Source organism: Spermophilus citellus, assembly GCF_964194105.1.
Source record: "Spermophilus citellus genome assembly, chromosome: 14".
Lineage (NCBI taxonomy): Eukaryota > Metazoa > Chordata > Mammalia > Rodentia > Sciuridae > Spermophilus > Spermophilus citellus.
The window spans coordinates 86,246,653-86,267,952 of NC_138194.1; the positions used below are offsets into that span (position 1 = coordinate 86,246,653).

Sequence of the window (21,300 nt, forward strand, 5' to 3'; positions counted from 1 at the left end):
AAGAGTGATTAGCCTGGGGTTAAGCACTGTTCTGGTGGGATAAAGACCAGGATGCAAAGTCTCAGCTCTTTCCAGGCTGCTGCTCAGGAGCAGATAGATAGCAAGTTACCTGCTGGCTTGCGGGGATGAAAGTGAGAATGAATAGAATAGCCTGTGCCACCTGGACATTTTGGACATCTTCTGCTTCACAAGCTTGCCAGCTGGAGTTCAGAGTAATAACGAGGGGCCTAATTTTATCATTGCTCAGAGGGCTAGTACTCATATATAATGAGTTTCATTCACAATTCAGTGGTCAGGCTGGGTGATTTGGGAGAGGGACAGTGAGCTGAGGAAAGAAGTGTCACCACCTCCTTTAGGTTCTGGTGGTGGGAGACACTGGATTTTTATGCTGCATCTTCCATTCTAAATAATCACAGGTTTCCCTTTTCTATTTCCACATCAGATGCAGGTTTACGGTTCCCAGCTATTTATGGGATTTGCTCAAAGTTCAGACCTGGCATCCCTGTCACTCGTGAGCCTGTAAGAGATACTTTCAGTTATACCCAAAGCTCCTAGGATCTCATTACGTATTTTGCACACCCTTATGGGGGCTTTACTTTTCAGGGTTTCCACCTGTCATTTTCTTCAGCAATGTCCCTGAGCCCACGGAGCTGCTGGGCCTGCCTGTGCATGTAGCCTGAAAAAACTGTGAGACGACATCCATCAGGTGCTCAGCTTTAGAAGGACTGCTGTGGCAGTGTTTGAGACCAGTTGCCTACCTGAGTCAGGATGAATTCTGAAGGAAGCATTTATGGTTGCTTCTCTACTTACCATGGGGTTACATTCTGATTAAACCCATTGTACCTTGATAATATGTTAAGTAAAAAAAATGCATCAAATACATCTAACCTACTGGACATAACCTGGCAACACAGGACACTGTAGGATGCGGGTTATTTTCCCTGTGATTCTGTGGCTGACTGGGAGCTGTGGCTCTCTGCTGCTGCCCAGCATCTCCAAATAGTATTGTGCCTACTGGGTATGGCTAGCCTAGGAAAAGATTAAACTCCAGAGTAAAGTTTCTATTGAATGTGTATTGCTTTAATTAAACACACACACACAAACACAAACACACACACACAAATTGAACCATCAATAAGTTGGGGGCAGTACTGAACAATAGAACTTTGAGTAGTAATGGGAAAATTCTAGACCTACTGTCCAAAATGATAACCACTAGGCACATATGGCTGTTGAGTACATGAAAGGTGGAGAGTAAGAGTGAGGAACTGAAGTTTTACTTTTATTCACATTTAATTCAGTTAAATAGCCACATGTAACTGGTAGCTACCATACCAGGAGTGTGACTCTCGAAGTCCCTGTAGGGTCAGGCCAAGCTGAGAAATCACATTCTCTTTCAGCTTCTCCCCTGCCTTGCCTGCCCCTTCCTTCCAGGATTTTTCTGGAAGCACCTGCTTACTAATTCACCTCCATCCCATCCTGTCCTGTCACCACTTCTACCTCTGGGCAACCAGACCTATGCACAGCTTTTCCTGGAAGTCTTAACACTGGTCTGAAGTTTCTCTGCTGAACCTGGTAACAGGACAGAGAAACTGAGAAAAAAGTGACTCCCGAGGAGCAATCTCTTCCTGTAGCTAAGACTTTAGAGAGATTTGTTTTTATTTTTATCTACTTATTTTCCTTTTGACCATGGAGTTGGCATCAGTTTGGATTCAGCAGTCACCTCTTGAACCTTTGTTACTTTACACCAAAGGTAAAAATATCTACCCAGATCATGTCCATGACTCTTAACACCTCCAAAAGCTCCTAATGCTCCCAGTGGTTCAGATTTCAAAGAATGCAAAAGGATGTAATAGGGAAAAGTCTTTCTCTCTATTCCCTATGCTCCTGTCGACCTCCCGTGGAACCAGGGCACAGGTATGCAAGACACTACCCAGAGCTGTAAGCTAAGTGACCTGGGGCAAATTTCTTAACTCTTCTGAGCCCCAGATTCCAAATCTATAAGACCAGCACACTAACACAGGCTTGTGAATGCATACAGGAATTGTTGGGGGAAACTTGTGTCAAGGGCTAGATACTCAGCCAGCAACTGCTTCGTCTCTCCAAAGCCGTACCTGGTGCTGTAACTGGCCACACAGCACCGCATGAAGCAGGAGCTCTGCACATGTGTCTCCCCTCTTGCTGGAAACCTATATCCTCTCCTCCTGTTCCTCTGGTAAGTTCTCACTCAGATTTCCATTCAAACATTACTTCCACTGTGAGAACTCCTCAGCCCCTCTCCAGGCAGACAGGCATTTTCTGTTGTCTTTGCTCCCTGCACATCACTACACCTTTGTCCAGATTGGCATGGCATGGCAACAATGGATTCACAAGGTTGACCTTTCCCACCTCTTTATCCCTTGGCTCAGTTATAACTCTTGGCACATAGTAGACAAATTGTAAATTTTGGGGAATGAGTGAAGGAATAAAAAAGGCGTCACCACTGGTCAGAAATTCTAAGGGGAAAGCTGTATTCTAGAGTTAATTTTGTTTTCCTGTTGCCTAAGTTACCTGGGAACTCTACCTTACTTTGACCCTTGTTCCTGAAAATTATTTCAAAAGGCCTGAGTCAAATTTCCCTTCTTAGTAACTGAAATACAGTGACTGTGGTCTAATCTTTCTTTGGTTTTTAGTCATGAGACTGTCTCAGAATCTGAATATTAGTAAGCCATGAATGAAAAGTGCAGATATAAATTGCAAAAAATGATAGAGACTAGGCTGAATTTAATTGGGCCCCAAGGCATAGCTTAAATCTTTGTGTGAACATTTTAAAATATTTAGATTCTGACAATTGAAGTCTTATTAATATACTATATTATGTTTTACTAGCTATCTACCAAAGATTTTGAATCTCGGAAGTCTCAAAAATTAAATCCTTTTTTATTTTGTAAGTGAACTAGTCCTGGCTCCCTGAAAACCTCCTCTATACACCATTGGGGCCAATAATTTCCACCTTCAAGTCACATTTGCTGGTGTCTATTATCAATCGTAACTGGAATTAGGAAGGATTTGAAAGAATTACAATTCTGCTCACAGTTGTATTTTGATCTTGTGTTGAACAAGTTCTCCTACTAGGTCTCATTCTCTTCCCAGCCCCTGAGCATGGACTATAACTTGTTTGGCATCTCTACCTTTCTAGGAGAGGAGAACCTATCTTGTTTCTGTTTACCTGTTGCTCAGCACAGAGGCCCCCAAATCTAAGTGCACTGTGCTGTTCTGTTGGACCAAACTCGGTGACCAAATTCTTTGCAAGGTTTGTCCCACACTTTTCAATAATTCATCGAGCAGAAACTTGAGGGCCAATGTTTTCAGGCACAATATCAGGAAGGCCACAAATATTATGTTACCATGCTCTACTTCTAGGTAAAGTGACAGTGGCATCGAGGGAATGAAAACAGGCCATTGTTATAAAGTGCATACAGAAAGAACCAGCAGTGAAAGACAGGATGCCAGCTGTCAGCTACATGAAGTAAAACTCAGGTTTGACTCACATGATTTCATGTTGTAGTCCTTTGTAGAAGGAGATTAGAATATGGCACACTAAGACCATATTTCATGTCTTGGTCACTGTGAATAGGGCTGCAATAAACTTGAGAGTATAGATATCTTTTTGAAATCCTAATTTTAATTTCTTTGGATAAATACCCAGAAGTGGGATTGCCAGGTGGTCACATTTTTAACATTCTGAGGAAACTTCATGCTATTGGCTATACCATTTTACATTCCACCAATAGTGTGCAGGAGCTCCATTCTTTCCACACTTTTGCCAACACTGGTTACCTTTCAATTTTTTGATAAGAGTCATCCTAACAGTTGGGAGGTGATATATCATTGTGCTTTTGATTTGCATTTCCCTAATGATTAGTAAGGTTGAATATTTTGCATGTTGGTCAATTTGTATGTCTTTGGGGGAAATGTCTATTCAGGTCCTTTGCTGATTTTATAATCTAGTTTTGTTATTTTTATTGTTATTGAGAGGTAGGGCACCCTTGCATATGTTGGATATTAATCTTTTTCAGATATGTGGTGTGCAAATCTTTTCTTCCATTCTGCTTTTGTTTTGTTGATTGTAAATAGCTATTATAAATAGCAAATTCCTTTGCTATTCAGATAATTTTTAGCTTGTTATAATTTCATTGGTCTATTTCAGTTTTATGGTCTATGCTTTCTGTGTCACATTCAAGAAAGTATTGTCAAGGTCAATGTCAAGAAGCTTTTCTTCTAGGAGTTTCATGGTTTCCAGTCTTGTGCTTATGCTTAAGCCCTTGATCTATACTGAGTTGATTTTTGTGTGTGGTTTAAGGTATGGGTCCAATTTCATTCTTCTGCATGTAGATGTCCAGTTTTTCTGGCATCATTTATTGAAAAGAATATCCTTGCCTCACTGTGTCTTCTTGTCATCCTTGTCAAAGATCAATTGACCATAAATGTGTGGATACATATCTAGGTTCTCTATTTTGTTCTGTTGTTCTATATATTTTTTATGCCAGTACTATGCATTTTTTAAAGAGAGAGAGAGAGAGAGAGAGAGAGAGAATTTTTTAATATTTATTTTTTAGTTTTCGGTGGCCACAACATTTTAATTTTATTTGTATGTGGTGCTGAGGATTGAACCCAGCACCCTGTGCATGCCAGGCAAGCGCATTACCGCTTGAGCCACAGCCCCAGCCCAAGTACCATGCATTTTTCATTGTTGTAGCTTTGCAATGTAATTTGAAATCAGGAAGGGTGATTATTCCAAATGTCCATCAATAAGGAAAATATGGTATTTATATACAATTGAAAATTATTTGACCTTAAAAAGAAGGATATCCGGACCTTTGTGACAATATGAATGAACTTGAAGATAGTATCCTAAATGAAATAAGTCAGACACAGAAGGAAAAGTACTAAATGATCCCATTTATAAAAGTAATCAGAAACAATCAAATATTTTTGAAGAAGAGGAGAGTAGAATGGTGGTTGCCAGGGCGAAGTGGGAAATAGGAATGTCAGTCAAAGCGCACAAAGCTTCAGTCGTGCCAGATAAGCATGTTCTAAAGATCTATCATATAGCACAGCATGTTTAATAACAATATGGTATTATATATTTAAAATTTTGCTAAGAGGGTGGATTGTATATGTTCCTATCACATAAAAAAAGAAAAGTAGGAGGTGAAGATGTGTTTTTGATATTAATTGGATATACAATATGGTATTGATTGTGCTGAGGGCTTCCTGGGTATATAATTATCTCTAAACTCATACAATTGTATAGATTAAATTATACAGCTTTTTGCACATAAATCATGCCTCAATAAGGTTGTTTTTTTAATGCTATATTTCACATGAGGAATAATGTACACTTAGGGTCTTAAGAAAAAGAGAGCCTGAGAGCCACACTCCCACAGAAAGCCTCACAGAACCAAGAAAGAACTTGTTATGGAATCTCCTGTGTTGACCAAACCTTAAAAAGCACAGTGGGACATTCCATGTGACATTCTTTTTGCCACTAAGTGAAGACCCTTGCGTGATGACTCCACTTGGACTTCAAGATTGCAAACACATGTGTCTAGTTCATTTCCAAGGCAATGGGACAGAAACCCAGGAAAGCAGCCAAACTGGGACCATCTCACCAGATGTCACTGTTCCTTGATGATGGATGGGATGGATATTTTGTTCTTTGTCTCTGTATTGCCTGATGTTTCACGATAAATGATAATTAGTCTGTCTAGTTAAAAATGTGTGGCTCTGATTCTGAGGAGCTCCCAGCTCCTGCTGCAACAGTGAACAATAATATGACATGCAGAAATCATTGCAATTGATTAAAATGTTATCAAGCTGCAACCCCGGCATACCCAAACACAAGATCACGGTTACCTGGTGGCAAGAAGAGGGTATGAGTGAACTGGGCTGAACCATGCTTCCTTCCTCCGAGGCATGCTGTCATAGATTAAAAGGTCTTTCTCTGTCAGAACAACCAGGGCTGGTTTCCACGGTTTCTCACTCTCCCCTGGCACCTGAAACAGAAAGAAGAGAACTGTCAAACAACAGCTTGAGAACAGGGTGATTGGAAAGAGAAGCTGGCATCCCTCCAGTCAGAGGACCCAACAATAGGAGTGTCTTTTAGTTCAGGCTATACAATCAAGATGGAAAAAAAAACCCAAAAAACAAAAAACCCAGTCATGAGCCCAGTGGTTCCTGATCCTTGAAAATTTCATGGTCTCATGGGCCATGGCACGCACATTCAGTACAGCCAAGAAGCAGCCCAGCTGCTACACATCTGTCACTGTCTCTCACCTGCCAGTCAGCACTGAATCTTTTTTTTTCATTGTGGGAGGCAAATGCTTAAGGGAATCAGTGCTTCCAGCTTATTCTCTGGCACAGTGCATCTGTTTTGTTAATGAAAGTTTTTGAACAAATATTCAAGCCTTGAAAAACATACTATGGAGGCAAACATCTACCCAGACAGGTGTCAGACATCATAGCCTCCTCTCCTGGTCTTTTGCTATTATTGTTTCTATGATGCAGGCACCATCCTGAAACTTCTCTTGTTCTGTTGAACACTCGTTGCAGAAAATTATTTTAATTCAAGGGCCCAGATGGCCTAGCAGGGATTGAAAAGGATTCAAGCATCAGTTGGGTGATTGGGACTATGGACATCCCATCCAGTCCTCAGAATCTGTGTAGCTCAGATCTTTTCTCATAAGCCATCCCCTCTTAGTCCCCTGTCAATCCTCTCAGACTCCCCAAATATTCTTCCATGTCTGAAAATGTTTTCCTTCCAGTTTGAACTCTGAACCCCCAGATGAATCTTTAAGATTGGTCTGGAAAAACTCAGTGCTCTAATCTTGCTATTCAAAATATGGTCCATGCACCCAAGCATCAGCATTTTCTGGCCCTGCTAGGAATGCAGAGTCTCAGGCCCATACCAACCCATTGAATCAGAACCTCCACATTCACAGGATACTCAGCTAATTCCTGGGCTCATTAAAGATTAGGAAGCACTGCTCCAGATGAGGTCAAGATTGTCTTTGACACAGGTAACTAATTCAATGAACACAATCATCTCATGAAAGTCATGATGCAAAATCTATTTGAATTAAGCTAGACAACAAGTTAAATCTGTAATATAGCTGATTTCTTCTTGTTCTATTCTTATCATTATCATGTCTTAAGTGCCACAGTGAAGTCTGTGTTGAGGTGGAAAGATGTGTACATGTTTTATGCTAGCAATCGTGGCCAGTATATTAGGAATGAGCGATCTAAACAGGGAAGAGCAGGGTAGGGGGAAGGCTGACTTTTCTACATTTTACATGTAGGCTGTCTGATGCCAGTCTGTTTTGTGGCCTGTATGACTCTGGACAAATTATCCTTCTGTGTGCTTCCACTTCTTCACGGAGAAACACAATGGAGGTTATGAGAGCTGGCTCTGGAGTTAGAAAACCTGAACATAATTCCTGTTTCACAGTTTCCTAGCTGTAGGGTCCTGGGAAAGCCAGCCAATTCTTTTGAATCTGTAAAATGGGAAATGTCAGTGCCCATAGCAGAAGGCTATTGTGAAGATTAAATGAGTTAAAATTTGTCAAAGTCTTAGAGCAGTGCCAACCAGGCACCTTGTGGTACCTGCCAAGGAATGCTTGCTTACCTCATAACCCTACAATGAAGATTAAAAGAGAGAGTGTGTGCAATGTGCTTAGAAGCTGTCAGATGGTAAGCCCTCAGTAAGACTTAGGGTGGTGATATTATGCAGACTCCAATTTTTAAAAATGGTCAAAAAATGTGTCCTTTGGAAATGGTATCCACATGAGAAGGAAATGACTTTCTCAAATATATATATCTTGGGGTGCTGACCACTTTACTATCTTCTCTCTTCCTTTCCAAACTTCTCCCAGGAAGAATTCATTGCACAATGATCATCTTTATTTTTTAATTCCCATGTTCCTAGAATTCCCAATAAAGCTCCCTTTCTAATGGAGAACATGACATTGCCTCCTTTGCTGCCTATAAAGCTACTTACACTAGAATGTGAATGAATGCCTGGCTTATTCCCTGCTTTATGCATTTTATGCATACTAAAAAAATTTACCTGTAGCTTATTGCTTATGTAAGTAGACGTTTCCCCCAATAGAACAAGAATATCTTCAAGAGATCAAAATGGATTGTTTGAGAAGGCAATGTAGCAGACCTTACAAGGTGAATAACTATAGTCTAAAGGCATGGAGTGTTTGAGGGGGGTTTGAAACAAATTTTCCAGTTTCTACATTAAACTTAGTAAATTACTTTTCCAGCTCATTAAATAGGACTGGGGAAGTTACAAATGATCCTCCCAAAGTGACTATCTTACTTACCTAGTCAGATCTGATCCATTAACTTTGAACAGGATCACACATTTAAATGTGAGCAGGACAAAGCATAATTCTTCAAAAATAATACTAAGTTTGCAAAATAAAAGTCAACAGTAAAATGAAAAGTAAAATGCAGACCTCTCTGATGGTGGTATCACAACCTTACCCGCATAATTCCAAAGCCCTAAAAAGTTTTGTAGTTTATTAAAGAGCCCTGTGTGGATATGTAAAAGTCTGCCGTGAGAATACTCAGAGTGGCCATTTCCCACCATTTCTGTGTGCAGAGCTGTCACTTTAATGCTATGTCAATGATTGAGGGTAGCAGGCTACCCAGGAGAACAATTGACTTTGCAAGGGGAAAATAAAATTCATAGTGAAGAACAGGGCTTTGAAAACTTTTTTTTATACCTTGGGCTATATAACCTTGTATTTAGGTCTTTGAAGCACAATTTTCATCATGCTGAAGCATTTGTGTCCTTGTTTTAGTGATAACTTTCATTCCAAATCCAGTTTTTCTGGCACCTAAGTGTTGACACAACAGTCCTAGGGGTGTGTATGAATTTATTAAAACAAGAGAACTGAAACAGATGCAAAGACTTCCCTTCCCATCCCAGCCTCCCACTTTGGGTGCTATAGATGTCTCAAGACTAGATCATATTTCTAATGAAGAAGGCAAAGGAAGGAAAACAGGGGAAGTCATTCAGTTCTGGTATTATTCTGAAGCACAACTTTGGTGAGCTGAATCCTGAATGTGTTAGTCAGCTTTTCATTGCTGTGACCAAAATACTTGATAACAACTTAGAGGAAGAAAGACTGATTTGGTTCGCAATTTCAGAGGTTTCAGCCTATGATCAGCTAGCACCACTGCTTTGGGAATTGTGTGAGGCAGAACATCGAGGTGGAAGGGCCTGGTCAAGGAAAGATGCTCAGCTTATTATATCTAGGAAGCAGAGAGAAAGGGCCAAGGACATGATATAGTTCCCAATGGTGTGCCCCCAGTGACCTACTTCCTCCAATCATGACCCACTTGCCTAAAACTTCTACCTCTCCTAGTAGTTCACTCAAATTATAAATGCATCAAATGGATTAATGCACAGATGAAGTCACCATCGTTGTGATCCAATCATTTCCGTCCCACCTCTGGACATTGCTGGGTCAAGTCTTCAACACATGATCCTTCGGAGGACATTCCAGATTCAAACCATAAAACTGTGCCCACGTTCACTTCTGCATATTATGAGAGTAAAGATTTACACAGTGGCACAAAGAATGTAAGACAAGGCAGTAAGAAGTTACTGGTAAGAATTGTGGAAAGTGGATACTTTGAGCCCTCCATTGAGACAGCTCTCATGAGTTACTTTCCTCAGTAGTTTTCAGTCTCTTTAAATTGAATCAATCCTCCCTTCAGAGCAAATCACAAGTCATAGGACATTATGTAAAAGCACAGAGCATTGGCATGGAATTGCATCCTGGTTGGGGCCATGACACCTCTGGTGACCTTATGTCTTTATATTACCATCACCCATTTGAGTGGGGTTACTTGAAATCCTTGGAATTTAGTTGGAAAAACACTTATCTTGTCTTGTCTAAAATACTTAGGATATGTGTCTTACTTCCAAAGAGATGGTTTTACCTAGACTTGTCAGTGCCTTTTTTGTATCAAAGAAAAGAACAAATTAGGGAGACAAATTAGTACACACAGAGGGCTCATAGAGTATAACACAGTAAATAAGCAGGACTTAAAACGTGTGATCTACATATAGTGTTTCCTTAAGTATAGCCAGTTAATGTCAAGGGAAGATCTGAGTGAATTTAAGCAAGGACCACTTGCCTTTGCTGAGTTTAGATTTCCTCATCTGCCAAATGAAGGGATGGGATTAAACTGTTCCTAATGGCCTCTCTGACTTCAAAATTCAATTATTTTTAAGTTTGACATTTTCTGCTGTAAGGAACGGACTGAACGGACTGCTATAGTTAGTTAACACTCTTGCTTTGCAAGTCTTTGTTCAGTGGATGCTGCAAGAAACATGTGTGTCCTTTTTCTTCCCTCATGGCAACTCACTTTTCCTAACATACTTAATTTCTATCTTTTACTGGAGCAGATGTGGCAGAACGAGCCCATGGCTGTCAGAGCCAAAATGCACTGGCTTCGAAATCTGGCTTTGCCACTTCTTAGCTGAGGGATATGAACTGATTTCTGAACTTCTATAAGCACCCATTCCCTGTGCTGAGAATGGCCTCCCATTCTTGTTTGATGAGGATAACTTGAGATAAGGCATATAAGGTGCATTTCCCACATGGTACAGACTGGAAATGGTGTCAGTTCACCTCCGGCACACTCTATCTTCCATTTCTGCTGCTCAGGAAGGAAGCCCTACTTGTAGGGAAAGTGACCAACAGCAAGTGAAAAAGTTCAGGGAAAGTCATTCAGAACTTTTGTGTTGGAGATCATGGTTATCTTGACAACTTTTTAATTTGTCTGCTTCAACTCAGGTTGCCAGGTATTTAGAACAAAGGACAAGATAGCAGTGTAATAATAATTAGCATTTATCAACTTCCAAATGCTTTACAAACACTAGATAATTAATCCCTGTACCAACTCTCAGGGAAGCAGATAAAGATCACTTAAGCAAAAGAAGAAGAAGGATAATAGCTTTCAAAGATGGCAACAGGAATACAGGGAAAGTGCTAAGCAAGGCCACTCAGATCTCCAACTCTCTTCCAGCTTGCATGGAACAATCCCCAGGACACAGCCATCAGGAGCCAGGAGACTTCTACTGCTGAAAGCAAAGAAGATTGAAAAGAAAAAGGATGTAAAATAAAACTGTTTTATAAAAGGAAGAGAAGACAAAGGAGAAAGGGGAAGAAAACTAGAAAAAGTAGGTAAAACAATGAGGGTCTCCTTCCATTTCCATGCAATTTCCCTTTTCTCTCCCTTTCCCTCCCACCTCATGTCTCTGTTTAATGTTATTCTTTTCCTCCTGCTCTTCTTCCCTGCTCCGTTCTTAGTTGCTCTCATTATATCAGAGAGAGAAATGAAGTACAGTAGATGGGGTAGAGAGAGAAGATGGGAGGGGAGGGGAGGGGGAATAGTTGAGGATAGGAAAGGTAGCAGAATACAACAGTCACTAATATGGCATCATGTAAAAATGTGGATGTGTAACCGATGTGATTCTGCAATCTGTATTGGGGGTAAAAATGGGAGTTCATAATCCACTTGAATCTAATGTATGAAATATGATATGTCAAGAGCTTTGTAATGTTTTGAACAACCAATAAAAAAAAGTAGGTAAAAAAAGAAAACAAAAGTGCTCCATGGAAGCCTCAGCTTTTTGGGACTCATTATTCTCCTCTCACACAATTTGCAATTGGTGTAGCACCTGAATCACACACTGAGTTCAAGCATGGCTTAAGGAGAGCTAAATGGTCCATTGCATTTGGTGGATATTAAGACAATAACATAAGATGTTAGAAAAACAGGGTAAGAAATATGGGGTGAAGAACACCGTCTGACTATGAGACATTAAAGATAGCATCACTTTTATTTGTAGGCTTTCCAGGAAACCAATACCTGCAGTCCCAGATCACCTTGAACTTTACTCCTTCTTCCAACTTTTGGAACTGGCTGTGGAACTACATAATCCAATAAAGCTCCAAATAAGAGGTTTATAATTGAAGTATTGATCAGAGTCAAAATACTAGTTGACTTTAATGGGACTTTGGTGTTCACACTAATCTCTAGGGCATATAAAGAACTCAAAAAGCTAAGCACCCAAAGAACAAATAACCCAGTCAATAAATGGGTCAAGGATTTGAACAGACACTTTTCAGAAGATAATATACAATCAATCAAATATATGAAAAAATGTTCATCATCTCTAGCAATTAGAGAAATGCAAATCAAAACTACTCTAAGATATCATCTCACTTCAGTCAGAATGGCAGCTATTATGAATAAAAATAACAAAAAGTGTTGGCGAGAATGTGGGGGAAAAGGTACACTTATACAATGTTGGTTGGGCTGCAAATTGGTGCAGCTAATATGGAAAGCAGTATGGAGATTTCTTGGAAAATTGGGAATGGAACCACCAATTTGACCCAGCTATTCCTCTCTTCAGTCTATAACCAAAGGACTTAAAAACAGCATACAACAGGGACACAGCCACATCAATGTTTATAGCAGCACAATTCACAATAGCTAAACTGTGGAACCAACCTAGATGCCCTTCAATAGATGAATGGATAAAAAAAATGTGGCATATATACACATTGGAATATTACTCAACAATAAAAGAGAATAAAATCATGGCATTTGTAGGTAAATGGATGGAGTTAGAGAAGATAATACAAAGTCAAGTTAGCCAATCCCAAAAAAGCAAATGCTGAATGTTTTCTCTGATATAAGGAGGCTGACTCATAGTGGGGTAGGGAGGGGGAACATGGGAGGAATAGATGAACTCTAGATAGGGCAGAGGGGTGGGAGGGGAAGGGAGGGGGCATGGGGTTAGAAATGATGGTGGAATGTGATGGACATTATTATTCAAAGTACATGTATGAAGACACAAATTGGTGTGAATATACTTTGTGTGCAACCAGAGATATGAAAAATTGTGCTCTATATATGTAATAAGAATTATACTGCATTATACTGTCATATATAAATAAAAAATAATAATTAAAAAAAGAAAAACCTCCCAGGTGTTTTCAGGACCATGCTCCCTCCAGGGCTCTAGGGAAAAATCCTGTTTTGATCCTTTCTAGCTTCAGGTAGCTATCAGTATTCTTTGGCATTTCTTGATTTCAGCTGCTTCACTCCGTTCTCTGCCTCTATTGTCACATGGACCTCTTTCTGAGTGTCTTCAGATAGCCTTCTAATAAGGATGCTGGTTGTTGGGTTTAGGATTTGCCTCAATCCAGTATGAACACAACTAATTATATCTGCAGATTCATTATTTCCAAGTCAGGTCACATTTTGAGGTCCCAGGTGTGCATGAATTTGGGGGAGGATGCTATTCAACCTATTTCAATAACCCGTGAAATCATGCACAAAGATTCAGGTATAAGAGTGTTCACTTTGGTATGGTTCATAATAGTGGAACGTCAGAAATGTTCTAAAATCCTTAATGGAAGATGAATGGTCAAATAAATTATAATATATTCATGTATGAAAATATACATTTAATAATAACAGAGACACCCATTCTTATCAAGTACATACACATCTTTTATCAAGATAGATTATGTTCTGGGCCATAAAACAAAAAATTGAATATAATCAAGTTATGCAATGTATGTTCTTTGACCAAAATGATTTAAATTAGGATTCAAGAACAGAAAGATCTATAGAAAGTCCACGTATTGGAAAAATAAGAAACTTTCAGATAATCAATGGATCAAGAAAAAAAATCAAAATAGAAATTTCAGGTATTTAGAAGTGAATGAAAATGAAAACACAACATAATAATATTTATAACATCTGCTAAAGACATAACATGGAGTAAATTTATAGCACTTACTTCCTATTAGAAAAGAATAAAGGCTTCAAATCAATGTCTTCATCTTAAGAAGCTATACATAGAAAAGCAAATTAAACCCAAATAAGCAAATGATAGAATATAATAATGTAGTACAGGAATAAATTTCTGTACTACCAATGCTTACCCAAAAAGAAAGACTGGAATAGTACTATCTCTTTGAAATAAATTGGATTTGTAGCTAAAAATGTTCCCACAAAAAATATGCTCAAAGGCCAGGTGAGTTCACTGAGGAATTCTACTACAGATATATGAAAGAAATAGCACTAATTCTAGGTAACTCAGAAAACTGAACCCATTTGAACCCATTCCAGAGGCCAGCCTTACACCAATACCAGAATAAGACCAGATCATACAAGAATATAAAACTACAGACCATTACCTGTCATGAACACAGATTTAAAAATTCTGAACAAAATTTGTGCAAACAGTGTCTAAAATTATATCAGTAGGACAATACATCATACATAAGTTAGGATTATTCTCAAAATGTAGGATTGGTTTAACATTCAAAGATCAAAAGAATTCACTATATTAACAAAGTAGAAACAAAATCTAACATCTAATCTTGATAAAGACTCTTAGCAAGAACAGAATAAAACTTCCTCAACCTCTTAACAGTATCCAAAGAAAACCTACCCAAAGGTGACAGCCTATTTCCTGGTCAAAGATGGAATGCTATTTCCTCTAACATTTGAAGCAAAATAAGGATGACCATTCTCCCCTCTTCTGTTCAAAGTTGTATTTGAAGTTTTAACCAGTGCAATGAGAAAAAAGGCAAATCGTTCCACAAAACAGTGTAGGGAGAACAAACAGAATTCATGTATAAGAGCTAAGTGAAATTTGAACATAGGAGTAAAGGAAACTCAGTGGAGAAAGAGTAGTTTATTAACAAGACTGCCCCCCAAATAAAATATCCATATGGAAAAAAATTCAACTTCAATCAGCATCTTGCAGTTTGTACAAAGATTAACTCAAAATGGATCATCTACCAAACCATGAAACATAAAACCATATGATTTTCTAATAAAAATAAAAGAAAAATCTTTGTGACTTTGAATTAGATACATCAAAAACTTTCAAACATACTCCTTCAAAACAATATCAAAAGAATAATCCTTAAATAAAAGCACTGATAAATTGAACTTCATCGAAATTAAAAACTTCTGCTTTTTGAAAGCTATTATCAGAATGAAGAGACAAACCACAGATTGGGAGAAAATCATATATCTGATAAAAGATTTGTATCCAGAAAGCCTAACATATTCTCTAAACTCATTGAATGGAAAATAAGTAAAACAATAACAATGCCCCCCCAAAATTTGAACAGATAATTCACTAAAGAAGATATACATAGATACCACAAAAGCACATCAAAAGATATGCAGCATCATTAGCCAGTAAGAAAATGCAATTTCAGCCACATGAGATTCCACTATACTCTTATTAGAATGGCTGAAATTAAGATCATACCAAGTGGAGCAACCAAAACCCTCATATATTATTAGTTGGAATGAATAATGGCATAACCACTCTAAAACATTGTAGCAGCTTCTTACAATCTTTATGCTACTTATCATTTGATTCAGTTACATCACTCCTAGATATTAATCAAAAACAAATGAAAATACAGGACCATTCAAACTCTTACATAGGAATACTTTTAGTAAATCTGTTTTTTGGTTTTTGTTGTTGTTGTTTTGTACTAGGGATTGAACCCAGGGGCACTTAACCCACTGGACCACATTCCCAGCCCTTTTTATTTTTTGTTTTGAGATAGGATCTTGCTAAGTTGCTTAAGGCCTCGATAAATTGCTGAGGTTGGACTTTAATTATGGTCCTCCTGCCTCAGCCTCCAGAGGTGCTGAGGTTACAGGCTTGTGCCACTGTGCTCAACTAATAGAGATGTTTTGAAAGTTTTTTAATACCTATAACTAAAAAAAAAAGCCAATGTCCATCAACAAGTTAATGTATTTGTATATGTATTTATCCAATGGAAAGATACTTAGAAAAAAACAAGAAACGAATTATTGGTACACTCATTTACATGGATGATTCTCAAAATATTTTTCAGTGAAAAATGCCAGACTAATAACTTTATATATACTATATAATTCCATTTACATAAAATTCTAGAAAAATGCAAACTGATCTATACTAACAAAAAGCAGGACAGTGGTTGCCTAGAAGAGAAAAAAATAGATATTACTATTTACTAAAAGCAGATTGCAAAACAATAATACATAATAAGCGTTCTTTCTTTTTTTTTTCCTTTTCCTTTACACACAGGGGAATTATCTCTGCAGGATGGAATTTTGGGTAATTTTTGTTTTATTGTTTTGCTAAAAATAACAATGAACAAAACTTACTTAATTTTTAAAATGCAGTCATAAAAAGTTTTTAAAGAAATGTAGCTTCTCCCAAATAATAAGGAAGGTGAGAAGATGAGGAGGGCCTATGTCCCACTGTTTAAAGGAGAAAGGCCGGGCTGGGGATGTGGCTCAAGCGGTAGTGCGCTCGCCTGGCTTGCGTGCGGCCCGGGTTCGATCCTTAGCACCACATACAAAGAAAGATGTTGTGTCCGCCAAAAACTGAAAAATAAATATTAAAAAATTCTCTCTCTCTCTCTCTCTCTCTCTCTCTCTCAAAAAGAAAATAAAGGAGAAGGCCACAAGGCCATCCACCTGCCTGGGATCCAGAGCATACTGTCCTCAGAATTTTCCTAGTGAGAGGTAGACAGGAAATGAATCATAAGAAAATGGCCAGAACTCACTATGTTTTTCAGTCAGCTTTCCAGTTTTCTTTATTCCTTCTGAACACTTGCAGACAGGGAGTAAGAGTTTTTCCAAGTTATCTTATTTAGCGAGTATGCAGAAGGTCAGATGCTAATGTTCTGTAACAGAGCCCTTGGACGGCTCTGTAAGAGGGATGTCTGTTCTCTGGGATTTCATAATGAAGCCAATCTTAGGGCAAAGCACACATATCCAAGGAAATAAGCACACGACCCATTTTACATCTCCTCTTATTGCGGAGCATTAAAGGAAGATGAAATGGGAGGCTCATGGAGGTCTAGTCTGTCACTGCACAGGGGCATGTCAACCATGTAAACCTGGCCTTGATTGTTTTGCTTCATTGGCTTACCATCAATAAGACAGCACTCCAAAATGGTAACATAATAAAACACATTCCAGTAAGTGATTCCAGCATTTCTTCTTGCTCTAAAGCGGGTATTGGATTCTATTTGGGTTACTCTGTTTTACTGTGAATTCAGGATAAACATAATCAAGCTAGACTAATGAATTGGAAGAGCCAGACCCATGGACCTGAGGTTGTCTTGTTTAGTTTGGGATGATCTTCCTCTCTATACCCTTCCCTGCCGTTTGGGAAGGCAGATTGGCAGCCTTGTTGGACACTTACTAGAGGGAGGAAGGGTGCCCTACACTTCTTTTTTACCCTTTTGTCCCCCTTAGGCTAATTAACTTTTGCTGCAAGGTAACCACCATCTGATGGTTTTAGGAATTGTGGTAGGGCCTCTTTTAATAGCAGACAATATCATGTCATTCTGTGGTGTGTGTCTGTGGTCACTATCACTTCTGTTCCTGCAACTGCATAGAGAGAACATATATACTGGCTGATCTTTGGGGAAGACTGGCTATTAACTTGCTTTGTAGACACAAGCATGCTAGAGTGTACAGGAGGCAAGTTCTATCACTTGGACCAAGTTCCACATAATCTAGCATCTATCAAAGTTTGGCATTAGTGTTAACTGGGCACTTGCTTAGGTATTAAAATGTGTTTTCTTCCTTGTTTCCCATTAGCATATTATCCCCTTTGGATCTAGGCTGGGAAGCCTATTTAAGAGAAAGGATGAATTATTACATTACCCAGATCCTACTCTGAACCCCCACCTTGACTTTCTGAGTGAAATCCTGCCATGAACTTGGACCCGAACGGAATTCTGCTGCGTCCACTTTGCCATCACACTTTGGATAATTTTGTGTGTTTCCTCCCTGACCACCTTAACTTTCCCTACTAGAAACTTGTTCTTTCCCTTTCCTTCATGGCTTCATGGCCTTGAGACCCTCTTTGTCTCCCAGGCTCAATTTTCCAGATCTAGACCTGCCTGGCCCTTGTCGATTCCTTCTCTCAAGACGAACCTCAACCCCCCAGAAGGCTATGTCAGCAATCATCCCATTTAGAGTCAAATATTCCTTTGTCACCCACCCTCAGAGCCTTGGATCAACTGGAAACATCCTGTGCCTCCCACAGGACATGGTCGCTTCCTTCAGACAGCTGCAAACACCAGCTGTTGGAAATGAAGACCTGTGGTTTGTATTAAGTGAATTCCTTTGCGTGCTCAGCGATGGCTGGTCCTCTTAAACCTGCAAACATTCCATTTTAATATTGTTTACTTATTTGCTCAGCTCATCCTTTTCTGAGGAAAGTCCCAAAGTACATTTCAAGTCTCTGTCCTGCCTGACTTATGTAATATTATAATGGAGTCAGGTCAGACTTGTTTGGAATTTGTTAAATCTTTGGGTCTCCTATCAACAGTAGGGAGTTACAAGGAGCAGATGGGAGAAAAAAAAGTTTAGAGAGAACTTGACATATTCCATTGTGTCATTTAAATGTGGGGACTTAAAAATGTACATGACAGGAAAGAGACACAGCTTGCCAGGGTAGGCTGGGAAGTGAACATGTGAGACCACCACTCCTTGATGGGCACTGTTATAGGCTAATCTGTATCCCCCCAAAATTTGTATGTTGAAGTTCCAACCCCAGGACCTCAGATTATGACCTTATTTAGAAAAAGGGTCCTTTCAGTTATAATTCACTAGGTTAGGATGAGTTCATACTGGAATAGGCTGGGCCTCCGATCTCATCTGACTGACCTGTGTTAAAGGGGAAGTGTGGATAGATGCACACACAGTGAAGAAGACACGCACACATGAGGGCAGAGAACAGGGTGATATATCTGCACCGACTGTGTCTCCCCTCTGGTGCATCTTTTCTGTCCCCTTTTCTACACTTTGGCATGTGGAGGTTCACTCAGACACAGTAGTTAGTTCAAGTTCGTGAAACTCTCTCTTGGTAATCAAAGCCCTTATTCCCCAAGACTCACATCTGATTAAAGTAACTCAATACTAAGGTGTAAATGACTCATAACCTTTAATATGTTGTTCCACTGAAGGATTTCTCTATTTATAGCCAGTAACTGGGACAAAATTAGTCTCTCATGTCTTCATTGAATAATTGAAGGGCTAGGAAATGAAACATGGTTTGTTCTCTAAGTGAGATATAATATTCTGTTATATTATCAATTTTATTTACAAGATTTTGGTTATTTTGGCAAACACATTTCTTGCTATTTTAGCTTTTTTTTTTTTTTTTTTTTTTTTTTTGCTTATAGTGATTATCCCAGCACAAATTCAAAGAGTAAAGCCCAGCTTAATGTGCTATGCAGTTTTAAAATCAAACATATATTGTATGTTTAGCAACATTATAACAGATGGGTAAAGTAAGCTATGAAATAGCATTGGGTTTTTGTAACTACCAAATTTGTCTAGATATTTGCACCACTAGAAAGTTAAGTGGCTCTCAACCTTTCCAGCTTATGGCTTAGAAAGCACTAGATACAAAACATGATTTCAGCAATGTTGCAGTGGCTATATCAACCACAGAATCTAGATAAAGAATCACAAATTCAGGTGACGATAGAGGGTTAGAACTCAAAAGGAAAAAAAAAACAACTTACAACTCACTTGTAGGGTAGGTTTTTTTCTGAATTAGCCTGTTATTAGTAGGAATAACTACGGGCACGACATTGTCAAACCTTCCAATATTTCAAGAGAAACCAGTAATACAGATTATTTTGATATGACCTTTCCCCATTTTTAAAAGTTGGAGTGTTAGTTTCCTATTGGTGCTGTAAGAAATTACTACAAACAGCTGGGCATGGTGGTGCACACCTGTAATTCTAGTGGCCCAGGAGGCTGAGGCAGGAGGATCACAAGTTCAAAGCCAGCCTCAGCAACTTAGCAAGCTCCTGAGCAACTTAGCGAGACTCCATTTCAAAATTAAAAAATAGAATAAAATAAAAAGAGCTAGGGAGTGTGGCTCAGCAGTTAAGTGCCCTTGGGTTCAATCCCTGGTACAAAAAAAAAATTACAACAAAAATAGTGGGATTTACTTTTGTGGCTCAGGAGTTAATTAATTCCTAAAATCAAGGTGTCAGCAGAGCTGGTTTCCTGTGGACACTCCAGGGAGACTGTCTCTTTGCTTTTTCAGTTTCCAGAGTCTCCCACTTGCCTTGGCTCCTGCCTCATATGGCATTACTGTTTCTCCCTCTGTTTCTGTCCCCATATTTTCTTTTTTTGACTCTGACCCTTCTGCTGCCTTATAAGGACCCCTGTGATGACATCCTGCCTAGATAATGCAGGATAATCCCCCCATCTTAAGGTCCTAAGTTGAATCACATCTACAACGTCCCTTCTCCCATGTAAGGTAACCGTCGCAGGTTCTGGGGATTGGGATGCAGACATCCTTGGGGGAAGGCATTACTCTGCCTACCTCAGTTGGCAAACAGTTCATGTTAGAAAAATGACGTAGGGAGTGAAATGTAGGAAGTCTGAGATTTGCTTTAAATTGCTCCCCCACATGACCCAATGAGTAGATGGGGAAACAAAGTAGGCAAAATCTGGACAGTTGTTGAAATTGGGTTATAGGCAACTGCAGGTTAATTATTGTTTTTTTCTTTTCTCTTATGGAATTAAAAAAAATCTTTGTTATTAAAAACAGTAAGGGAACCAAGGAAATTATACCTGCAAGCCAGATATGATCCATAGACTGAAAATTTGCTCTTAAATCATAAGTTCCTACCTGTTCAGAAATATACAACACACACCTACACATTTGACTCTTAGAAGGTTAATTTTATATGTGAAGTTGATTGGGGTTTCTGGAAAAGGTTAGCAGATCAAACAAAAAGGTGGGAAGAAAGGTGCTTCTCTCTCGTGCTGAGAATTGAACCCAGGGTCTCACATGTGCCAGGCACACACTCTACCACTGAGCTACATCCCAGCCCATTTTTCCCACTTCTTGAGCTGGGGCATCTTTCTTCTCTTGCCCTTGGACTTTGAAGCTCCTGCTTCTCAGGCCTTTGGACTCTGGGATTTACACCAATCTTTACCTGGGGTCTCCAGGCTTCTGAAATGAACTGAATCACACCACTAGCTTTCCTGGTTCAGCAACTTACACGTAGCAGCTCACAGGCTGGTGGGACGCTTTGGCCTCCACAATTGTGTGAGCTGATTTTCACAGTCAACCTCCCTCTTATAAATCAATATGTATCCATCCTTTTGGTTCTGTTTCTCCAAAAGCTGTTAATCCAGTCACAAAGG

At 39.1% G+C, this 21,300-nt stretch overlaps 1 protein-coding gene and 1 long non-coding RNA gene across 3 annotated transcripts in view; one reads left to right on the plus strand and one right to left on the minus strand.

The window, feature by feature from the left end:
• The window catches only part of SNTB1 (syntrophin beta 1), a 226,776-nt gene that overhangs the window by 25,936 nt on the left and 179,540 nt on the right, over positions 1-21,300 (minus strand). For both annotated transcript variants that reach the window (XM_081266576.1, XM_081266575.1), the window contains one exon: positions 5,899-6,038. In XM_081266576.1, the coding sequence (XP_081122702.1) occupies positions 5,899-6,038 (140 nt within the window). The remainder of the gene's footprint in view (positions 1-5,898; positions 6,039-21,300) is intronic.
• LOC308633644 lies at positions 1,186-11,644 on the plus strand. The gene is made up of 4 exons (XR_014018829.1): positions 1,186-1,917; positions 2,042-2,215; positions 3,403-3,519; positions 11,092-11,644. It is a non-coding gene; the product is annotated as an uncharacterized lncRNA (long non-coding RNA).